This window comes from Scyliorhinus torazame, chromosome 13, assembly GCF_047496885.1.
Source record: "Scyliorhinus torazame isolate Kashiwa2021f chromosome 13, sScyTor2.1, whole genome shotgun sequence".
Classification (NCBI taxonomy): Eukaryota; Metazoa; Chordata; class Chondrichthyes; order Carcharhiniformes; family Scyliorhinidae; genus Scyliorhinus; species Scyliorhinus torazame.
In genome coordinates this window covers 28,911,043-28,922,274 of record NC_092719.1, presented here as the reverse complement: position 1 = coordinate 28,922,274, position 11,232 = coordinate 28,911,043, and the positions used below count along the sequence as shown (strand labels likewise).

At 43.7% G+C, this 11,232-nt stretch overlaps 1 protein-coding gene across 2 annotated transcripts in view; it reads right to left on the bottom strand.

The window, feature by feature from the left end:
• Positions 1-1,359: 1,359 nt before the first annotated feature.
• The window catches only part of tymp (thymidine phosphorylase), a 45,999-nt gene continuing 36,126 nt past the window's right edge, over positions 1,360-11,232 (bottom strand). Inside the window, exons 8-11 of one of the 2 annotated variants that reach the window (XR_011934031.1) lie at positions 10,110-10,325; positions 5,308-5,448; positions 4,671-4,963; positions 1,360-4,279 (exon numbers count right to left, since the gene is read on the bottom strand). Coding sequence is in view for 1 of the 2 variants with exons in the window: in XM_072471224.1 (XP_072327325.1) it covers positions 4,797-4,963; positions 5,308-5,448; positions 10,110-10,325 (524 nt within the window). In the remaining variant the exon portion in view is untranslated. Of the gene's footprint in view, positions 4,964-5,307; positions 5,449-10,109; positions 10,326-11,232 lie in introns of both variants that reach the window. The other variant, XM_072471224.1, reaches the window with a different exon arrangement.

Sequence of the window (11,232 nt, the reverse complement as noted above, 5' to 3'; positions counted from 1 at the left end):
CTGGCCTCTTATTGCCCAGCATCCTTTTCTCCTCGTACTCTAAACACCCCATCCCCCCCTCCTTTGCCATGCTCTCTGAAATCCTTTGTCTGTGAACTAACATGAATTAGACCGGCCTATATCTACATTACAGTAACTAATATCTTTAAAGTAACTATTTTATATCACATTCGTCAGGAACAGAGAATCATGCTGCCGGCGAGGGCATGTGGCCCAGGAAAACGTGGCTGTCGGATCGGAGAAACCGCCCACTGTATCTGAGTGCATGGAGTATTCGCAATAAGTTAGATGAATAAATAGTGCAAATTGTATACATGAGTACAATATGATTGTGATTAGTGAAACATAGCTGCGGGGTGACTAATACTGGGAACTAAATATCCAAGGGTATTTGATATTTAGGAAGGACAGACAAAAAGGGAAAGGAGGTGGTGGGACAGGTGGTTGGGGACTGTTGTTAGTTGAGGATGAAATCAGTGCAATAGTGAGAGAGGATGTTGGCTCAGAAAACCTAAATGTAGAATCAGTCTGACAACACAGGGTGGAAAACATTTGTGTGAGTTGTCTATAGGCTTCCAAACAGTAGTGGTAAGGTAGGGGATGGCATTAAACAGGAAACTAGAGATGCATGTAACAAAGATGCTACTTATGGGTAACTTTAATCTACATATAGATTGGGCAAACTAAATTATCAATAATACTGTGGTGGGTGAATTTCTGGAGTGTGCAAGAGATTTTTTAAAAACCGGTATGTCAAGGAACCAACGAGGGAACATTCTATTCTAGATTTGATGTTATGCAACGGGAAAAGATTAATTAATAATCCTGTTGTGCGCGGTCCTTCAGGGAATAGTGAGCACAACATAATGAAATTCTTCATTAAGATGGAAAGTGAAGAAACCGATCTGAAACTAGGCTCCTAAACAAAGGAAACTATGAAAGTATGAGGTGTGAGTTGGCTAAGATAGATTGGGGAACTTCATTTAAAGGCATGATGGTGGATAGGCAACATTTAATATTTAAGGAACAAATATATGTATTGCAACAGTTATACATTCCTGTCTGGTACAAAAACAAGTAAAATGGCATTTTTTTAAAAAATAAAAATTTTATTCTCCTTTTTCACATTTTCTCCCATATTTACACCCACCAACAATAAACAATAATCAGTAACAAATATGTCAATCCCCATATCAATAACAACGATCCCATCCTCCCACCAAACCCCAAACATTCGCCCGCATGTTCACATAAACAAATGACAAAAAGGAATCAGGAATCACCCATAGCTACCATTAACACACACCGCCCCCCCCCTCCCCCCAACTCTTCCATCCACCCGCCCCAACTAATGTTCGATGTTATCCAGTTCTTGACAGTGCATAATGAATAATGCCCATGAATTGTAGAACCCCCCCATCCTTCCCCTGAGTTCAAACGTAACCTTCTCAAGAGTCAAGAATTCCAACAGGTCCCCCCCGCCACGCCAGAGCACAGGGTGGAGAGGTTGCTCTCCAACCCAAAGGCTACAACATCTGCCTCCGCATCTGTTTCCAACCCTGGCTGGTCCGCCGCCCCGAATATGGCCTCTCGGGGGCCCGGGTCCAGTTTCACGTGCACCACTTTAGAGATTACCCTAAAACCCTCCTTCCAGTAATCCTCTAGCTTTGGACAGGACCAAAACATATGAACATGATTAGCGCCTCTCCCCCACCCCCGCAACATTCACACACATTTTCTACTCCTTCAAAGAATTGGCTCATCCTCGCCGTTGTGAGGTATGCTCTGTACACCACCTTCAACTGTATCAGCCCCAACCTTGCGCTCGATGTGGAAGCATTCACTCTCCAGAGCACCTCACACCAGAACTGCTCCTCCATACCCTCTCCCAACTCTTCCTCCCACTTTGCTTTGATCTCTTCCAGTGGTGCCTTCTCCTCTTCCAAAATAGCCCCGTAAACCGCTGACACTACCCCTTTCTCCAGTCCCCCTGTCGTCAGCACCTCCTCCAGCAATGTGGAGGTCGGCTCCATCGGGAAGCCCTGTATCTCCTTTCTGGCAAAATCTCGAACCTGCATGTAGTAAACTGGCTCAACAAATAAATTAAGGATAATATTTGATCCAAAGTGAAATTAATAATCGTTATTATTACCGTCACAAATAGGCTTACATTAACACTGTTACTGTGAAAATCCCCTAGTCACCAAACTATATGAAGTTGCGAAGAAGAAAGAAGCAAGACTGAGGATTGGGAGAAGTTCAGCAAAGATGGAGAAACAGATTGATGAAGAGGGGGAAAATAGAGTATGACAGTAAACATGCAAGTAACATATAAGTGGACAGCTAATGCTTCAATAGGTATATAAAAAGAAAAGGATTAGTGAAGACTTCAAAACAGGAGAAATTATAATAGAGAACAAGGAAATGGCAGAGCAATTAAACTACAACTTTAGTTCTGTCTTCATGGCGGAAAACACAAATAACTGACCAGAAATGCAAACGAATCAAGGGTCTAGTGAGACGGAGGAATTGAAAGAAATTAGTATTACTAAAAACCAATGCTGGAGGAATTAATGAGACTGAAAGCTGATGAATCCCCGGGGTCTGATTATCTACATGCCAATATACTAAGGCGGTGGCCATGGAAATAGTGGATGCATTGGCGATCAGCTTCAAACATTCTGTAGATTTTGGAACAGTCCTGACAGATTGGAGGGTGGCAAGTGTAGCCCTACTATTTAAAAAAGGAGAGAGGAAGAAAATATGGAATTGCAGATCAGTTAGCCTAACATCAGTAGTAGGGAAAATGTTAGAGTCTCTTATAAAGAATGTGATAGCAGGGCACTTCAAAATATCAGCGGGATTAGACAAAATCAATATGGATTTATGATGGGAAATCATGTTTGACAAACCTACTGGAGTTTTTTTGAGGTAGTAACTAGTAGAATAGATGAGGGTGAACCAGTGGACATGGTATATTTTGATTTTCAGAAAACTTTTGATAGTATGTACCACGTCAGAGATTAGTATGCAAAATGAAAGCATGTGAGATTGGGGATATATATATTGGTTCGCAGACAGGGAACAGAGTCGGAATAAGTGGGTCTTTTTCAAAGTGGCAGGCAGCAAATAATGGGGTCCTACAGGGATCTGTGCTTTGGCCTCAGCTATTCACAATATACATCAATGATCAGAATGTGAGAACCAAAAGTAATATTTCCAAGTTTTGTTTAATTACAATGCAGGCACAGTTTGAAATGAAAACAAAACCCACAGACATGCAGGCACCTTTGTCTAACATGAAGCTAACTAAAATTGTAACCCTTTCTTACACAGAAACATAAAATTAAACTTACTTGTTGAAGCCATACCTTGTTTCTAATACCTGAAAATATACTGAAAATTACTTTTGTTTCCTGGAAAGGGAAAATCGTAGATTTTGGGGAGACATTGTGGGTGGCAGAGTAAGGATTCCACAGATAGAGTGAGGTGACAGGGGTAGTGAGAGAAGCCATTAGCTCAGCTGTTCTGCCTGTGCATAAGGGTCTAACCACTGACTGGACAATGGATAATAATGGTCAACAGTCTTGAGAACAGCTGAGAAGAAGGGAAAGGGTTGTCCACTACAGTTGTAGTCACCTGGAATGACGTGGTTTAGGCAGGTGGATGGTGCTCACTACCATCCGGGAACCCTGACACATTATCAGGAGAGTGCCAATTCTAATAAGCATACATTTGGTTCAGAGGTTAAAGAGGCTAAACTTGAAGCTCTGACACACAGTTAGATAACATTTCTGCGTTACTACAGTATTTGGTACTTGAGATTTAACACATCTATTGACCAACAGTAAGATGCAATGTGCTGACAGTAGAGCGCCATTGTTTGTTGGAAAGAAATACCCCGACAGAGAAATTCACTGATATATTAAACTGTCAATGTTCGTATGCAAGTTCAATTCCTGGTCCGCTCAATAATCGGCCCCTTGGTGATGGAGGGGGAACCAAGTATTCTGGACAGGCCGCACGGAAAGAACGGAAGGCAGTGACCACACAGTGTCCTGGCAGAATCCAGTCCCACCCACTCACCTCATCAAGCTCCATCTGTCACACCTGTGGCAGAGTCTGCGGATCCAGGATCGGACCATTCAGCCACCGCAGAGCCCACCTGCCCGGAGTGGAAGCAGGTTATCCTTAATGCTGAGGGGCTACCCAAGAAGAAAAGAAGAAGTCTCCTGGGAACTGAAGTAGAACTGGTCGAGCCAGGAAAAGACACTCAAGGCTGAGGGAGAGAGAAAGAGTTGAAAAAAAGAGTGAGAAATGGAGAAAAAAGGAAAAAAATCACACAAATTTATTAATGTCTCACTATTTTGTTGCAGTTCGTCCCCTCAATTTGGTGTAATCTGCAAATTGTATTCTGATTCCCAAGTTTTATACTTTTAAACATGACTTCCTTTATTTTCAATTCTACAGAAATAAATCCCAGTACTGGGTTTAATTTTTTTATTGCCTTATTAAACTTTGTCATTACTTTATCGATTTATGTATCTCTGCCCCTTGATCCAATCGTACATCTACTAGTATACGAGTAATTTGAGACGTAACCTGTGGCATATTTAACATATTTGGCCTATGGTTCCCAAAGCTTTGCCCCACAGGCAGCTTTTCCTCACCTCATTTATATCAAGCATCCAAATCATCACAAATCTTCAAGAAACATCACAGACAGAATTTAAGAAGTTTCCGAAAATCAGAGCATCTTGTGCTGCTTGTTTTAGATGATCAATGCGTTACACGTTCTACGAAGGCGGACAGCTGTTACTTTCCCTTCTCTGTGTTTGAATGATCTCAGTAACCAAGGGGCCTTCTTGGGCCTTCTCACCGATGACCAATGATGTCTGGAGACGAGACGTCTGCTTTTCACTAAGTGGAGGATCTTCAAAGTGGATTCTAATCCAGGGATCTCCTGAAATGGGAAATGATTAGGTTATAGTTCTCAGCCCCCGTGGTGTTAGGAATCTTCAATATCCCACCTTGTATAATCCCACTATCTCTTAACCCCCATACTCTGTAATATCCCCACAGGTCTAATCCCACTCTCCTATTTTCTACTCTCCTCACACCCAAAACTCGTTACTGTCCCTTTCAATTTAATTTGACTCTCCTGTACATCCCCCATGCCTTTTTGTTTTAGTTCCAGACTAATTTCACCTTGCTGCTGATTACCCACACTCTTCAATATCACCCTTATATAATCTCTCTCCCCAGGCAGTGATTTTTCTAATAGAGGCTCCATTGAGCACATTTTACCTTTGTTAATCTTGTCACCCACAGTTTTCAGAAGTTCTATCCCAACACTCCAGTTGATCGGCTGATCAGGTTGGTTGCGTCCTGCTCCTAATTCATGCAGTACCTCTGCTACCGGCAAGGAATGGATCGCCTGAACTACCCCTGACACAGAGAGCAGAGTTAGAGCTGATTAGATTCACAGTAACATAGGCAATTGGAGGGGGCGGTGAGTCAGGCCATTCAAACACCCACTCCTAGAATTACTATCAATTTAATTTTAATGAGGACCACTCCCTCTTTTGAAGGTTTGTGCCTTAATTCACTTGAGCGAAACACAAAAACATCAGCCCAAGAGAAAACCCAATAGTTAGGTCTGTACCTGGAAATGTTTATTCGGATATTACAGTGAATCATATTGGGTTTATTGATAGACCAGAGTTATGGGCTGCACACTTTGTAGTTTCTGTCATGGCAGATCTGATTTCTCTTTGTAATTTACTTTATTTGAAATGTTAGATTAATGGAAGTATTAATGTTTCTGTTTGAACCTTTTTGAGAAATTTCCATCTGAAATATAGAAATATATTTTTTAAAAATACTTATTCGTGTCATGTTGGCATAATTGACAAATCATTTATTGCCCCTCCCTGATTGCCCTGAGAAAGGTAATGAGCCTTCTTCACAAGAGCAGTTTTGACACAAGTGAGAGGTTTGCTGGGATACTTTCGAGAGCAGCAAAGCGTTGATCATATTGGGGTTTGGAGTCAGACCAAAAGAAGGAAGGCAGGTTCCCTTCCCTGGGGGATGTGAGCAAATTAGTTGGAGATTTTTGTCCGATAGCTTCATGGTCATTTTTACTGATACTAGCTCTTCATTTGCAGACTCTTAAATCGGGTCCAACATCTCAAAGTTCCAAGAAGGGATCTGAATTCTGTGGTTAATTATTATTCCAGACGTCTGGTTTAATCAGTAGTTCTGTTTTATCGAGCAAGTTCGTGACCAAACATCCTCTGAAGAAAAGCAAAATACTGAAATAGAAACCGAAATACTCAGCACATCCGGCAGTTTCTGTGGAGAAAGAAACAGAGTTAACGTTTCAGGTCGATGAAATTGGCCTTTCATCAGAATTGGGAACAGTGAGAAGTCTCACAACACCAGGTTATAGTCCAACAGATTTGTTTCGAATCAAACCTGTTGGACTTTAACCTGCTGTTGTAAGACTTCTTACTGTGCCCACCCCAGTCCAACGCCGGCACCTCCACATCAGAATTGGGGACAGTGCGAGATGGAAGAGTTTTCAAGCTGGTGAAAGGGGAGAGGCTGCGGAGATGAGCAAATTGGAAAGTCTGTGGTAGCGTGGAAATCAGGAGGGGTTAAATGACAGGAAGAATTGGTGGTGGAGGGGCTAAAGGGAGTGGTAAGGGGAGAAATAAAGAAGAAAAAGATTCTATAGGAGAAGCAAATGACAAAATGATGAACAGTTGCCGTCCTTAAGCATAAAACAGAAGAAAAATAATAGTAAAAGCAAAACCAGGAAGGAAAAGGAAAGAAAGGAGAGTGAGGTTACACTCTGGAATTATTGAACACAATGCTGAATCCAGAAATACATAAACTTCCTCATCGAAGGATGAGGGGCTGTTCCTCAAGCTTCATTGAGCTTCACTGGAACATTGCGAGAGAGAGGGGAATTACAATGATAGGTGACCAGAACCTCAGGGCTATGCTCACAGACTGAACTGAAGTATTCGGCAAAGCAGTCACCCAAACTGCATTTAGTCTCCTCACTGTACAGCAGATCAGCGGACTCAGAATAACTGAATTGAATAAACCACATATTGTTTCACCTGGAGCGTGTGGGGCCTTGGACAGTGAGGAGAGAGTAAATGATGAGAACTACTATTGCATCTCCATGGAAACGAGGGGATATTGGAAGTGATTCAGGGTGTCTTAGAGGGACACTGAAAGGGAGGAGAGGGAAATATGTGGTTGGTGATGGCATCAAGCTGGAGGTGTTGGAAATGGAAGAGGTTGACACATTGAATAGGGAGGCTGGTGGGGTGCAAGCTGAGCAGAAGGGAACCCACTCATGGTTTTTGGAGGGAAGCAAAGGGATGGGGGCAGAAATGCCAGAAATATGTCCTGTCAACCCCATTGTAGGGGTGGGGGTGGGGCTTCCTCAACTGGGAAAAAGGAAGACATTTGAAAAGTGCTGGGAGAAGGTAGCATCATCAGAACAGATGTGACGGAGATGGAGAAACTGGGAGAATGGAATGGAGTCGTCACAGGGTGTGGGGTGTGAGGAAGTGTAGTCGAGGTAGCTGAAGGAATCAGTGGGCTCACGGTGAATATTGGTTGATAGCCTATCTACTGAAATGGAAATAGAGCAGTTGAGGAAGGGAAGAGAAGAGTCAGAGGTGAACCAAGTGAAAGATGAGAGAAGGGTCGAAATTGGAAGCAAGGTTGATGCATTTTTCTAGCTCGGTCCAACACTAATCCCGTCATTGTTGTATCAGAGAAAGAAGTGAGGGAGGGGACCACAGTAGGACTGGAGCAAGGAATGTTCCACATATCCCACAGAAAGAGAAGCACAGCGAGAACTCGTGGGTACTCATAGCAACACCCTCTATCTGGAGGAAGTGAGCGGAGTCAAAGGAGAGGTTGTTCAATGTGACAACAAGTTCAGCCAGCTGGAGGTGCTGCATAGAAACAGTCCCTTTACCTGACCTGCTGAGTATTTCCAGCATACTGCTGTTATTATTCACTGAATACAATTCTGCCTTGGTCTTTGGGAGCTCCGGATATCAACGCAATGATGGAGAAGAAAATGGAAAAAAAAAACTCTTAAACATAACTTCCTCGGGGAGAAAGGAGAAACAATGTAGGAGTTTTAAAGAGATTAATGGACAATGGGGAGGGATACAGGATTAATTTTAATTTATTCCTTCTTGGGATGAGACCATCCTTCGCCAGGCCCATCCCTAATTGCCCTTGAACGAAGTGGCTTGCTGGACCGTTTTCGAGGGCAGTTAGGAATTAACCATGTTGCTATAGGTTTGGAGTCACATGGAGGCCAGACAGAGTCAGGATGGCAGGTTTTCTTCCTTAAAGGACAGTAGTGAACCTGATGGCACCTTACAACAATCAGTGATGGTTTTGTGGTCACCATTACTGAGACTAACTTTATATTCCAGATTTTTATTAATTGAATTTAAATTCCACCAGCTGCCATGGTGGGATTTGAACCTGTGGATTCCTTTAACCAGCACTGTAGTACATGGTAAATAAAAACCCTTCACAGCCCAAACAAAAACAGCAAATGTTCTTTCCATAGCCTGCTGTCACTTTCTGATAAAACACTGCCCTAACTCCCCTGATACACTGGGGAAGATGAATCATACAATCATGGAATTTACAGTGCAGAAGGAGGCCTTTTGGCCCATTGCGTCTGCACCAGCCCTTGGAAAGAGCCGGAAAAAGCCCACGCCTCCACCCCATCCCCATAAGCCAGTACCCCCACCTAACCGTTTTGGACACTAAGGGCAATTTAGCATGGCCAATCCACCTAACCTGCCCATCTTTGGACTGTGGGAGGAAACCGGAGCATCCGGAGGGAACCCACGCAGACACGGGGAGAACGTGCAGTCTCCGCACAGATAGTGACCCAAACCAGGAATCGAACCTGGGACCCCGGAGCTGTGAAGCAACAGTGCTAACCACAGTGCTACCATGATGTTGAATAGATTGTGGTTAATATCTACAGCAGTGTAGGAAACAAAGCTTGCAGAACTTTTCACATTTGATGTTTTCTCCAGCTTTCAATGCCCAAAGTTACTGATGGAACATCCATTATTTACAGGGCTTTCCACTGTGATGGAGCAGGTGTTGTCAGGACCAATATGTGGAGATGTGCAGTGTCTAACTCTCTCCACCTTTGAGAGTGTAATGTGAAGCTATTTGGGTGTTTGTGGGGCTAGAGGTTTTTCTCATACTCCTCAAGTACCTCCCCAGGCCCCACCAACACCTCCAGTTTGGTTACTCAAGGATTGTTTTTGGGAGAGGGTCAGCGAAGAAATGAGTCCACAGGAAAAGCCATTTGAGTATAGTAGCTTCTTCTCCTTCAGCCTAGTACTTAGCAGTCTGCAGGTAATGTCCACAGGAAGTCATGTCTGGGCACAGTGTCCTTGCAATCGTGAAAGGCGAGGTCCTTCTCAGAAAGAAAAAACAGTTCGGACCAGTATCCTTATTTCCCCATTTTACTGGTTATTCCTTCTCGGTTGAGTCTACACTCAATGCAGAGGCCAACGGGTAACAACTGGAGGGGGGGGGGGGGGGGGGGGGGAAGGGGGGAGGGACCGCAACCCCTGGGTCTCAAAGGAAACTGTTATAACCTGCCTACTTACCATTGGCTGGGGACTAATGACAATCCCACAATCCTGTGGGAGTATGAGCTTCCCCAATGAGGGGGGCGGAGAAACCATTAGTAAACTCCTAGTATAAATAAAGCTGGCCAGTTTAGGAACCAGCAGGAAGGAGTGTGCAGCAAGGGAAGTTGCTGCTGCTGTTTTATATATATATGTTATTGTAAATAAATGTTATTACTTTGTATCCTTAAAACCCGTGCTGGATTCTTCGTGGCCCTCACGAAAGAAACTGTCACACACCCACTGCTGCCTTAACTCATATCAGCAAGTACTGGGTACTGAGCATCACACACTACAGTCTTCTTTTGGGTATAGTATCGAGATCAATCGCTATAATGTTATTCAGTTAAATCAGCAGGAGCCTGTGCTGTCGTTCTCCAACAACCGGCAAAACAATAGTACCTCCAGCTTGGGCCTTCAGTTCTTCCTGTTTTTTTGCACGTGTCAGGACCTCCTTCCCCTGACACAGATCCTTGGCCTTGTCCGTAGTCACTCCCTGTGCCACCAGCATGGCTTGGAACTTAGCCAGAGCACTTCCATCCTTCAACACGTCTTTGATAGCCTTCTCTCCAGCCTTTAAGCTCTCGGCTTTTCTGCACATATGGAGCAGGTGGCTTCCTAGTGAAAGTGGAAGCCAGCATGTTAGTGAAAGTTACTGTTATGATTTGTTTAGCGTGCTGTACTTTGATAGACAGTGCATTATGGGATTGTGGAATCCATGTAGTTGTTAGTTTGGTTGCTGAAATAAAATAAAGCTGCAATACTAAATCACCTCCGCGCCTATGTGTGTATTGATCTATCTTTGAAAAGTTACCGACAATACCAGCATTAAAACGTAACAGTTACCTGTCAGCTGTATGTATGCACACATGCCGTCAAGTCTGTTTATAAATGCTAGTGTCCACAACTGCTCATGAATGGGGTCCAATCTACCTCCCACCACCACCCCCCAACTTTGGCCTTATCCGCCTCAATCCAGATGGGAGAGTTTGATACCCATTTACTGACACATTGGAAGTGCTCCAGGTTACAGAGATACTCACTTAAGCTCACTGAAGTCCCACTGCAAAACCTATGCTGTTCCCAGCAAGGGTCATCATGTCCCAAATGGGAACTCCAGGCAAATGACCCCTCCGTAATCCAGCAACATCCAGCAACCCACCATCTGTTCCCGTAACAGCCTCCCCGAACAGGCGCCGGAATGTGGCGACTAGGGTAACTTCATTGAAGCCTACTTGTGACAATAAGCGATTTTCATTTCATTTTCATTTTCATCTGTGTCAACCACATCATTGACTCGGCTGAGACCAGTGAGCTGTCTGGGGCCTTTTTTGTCTCTCTGAGTCAGTATCTCACTGTGTGACATATCTACTCATTGCACCAAACTTCCAAACATAAGCTTGAGTTTCTGCCAAATCCAATCTGGGCTCAGGGTTGTGCTGATTGTGGTTCAGGTCAATTGGCATCAGGAAGGAGCACCTGAACTTCAGCAGAAAACTCACACACCTCAGAGAAGTTTAGGATT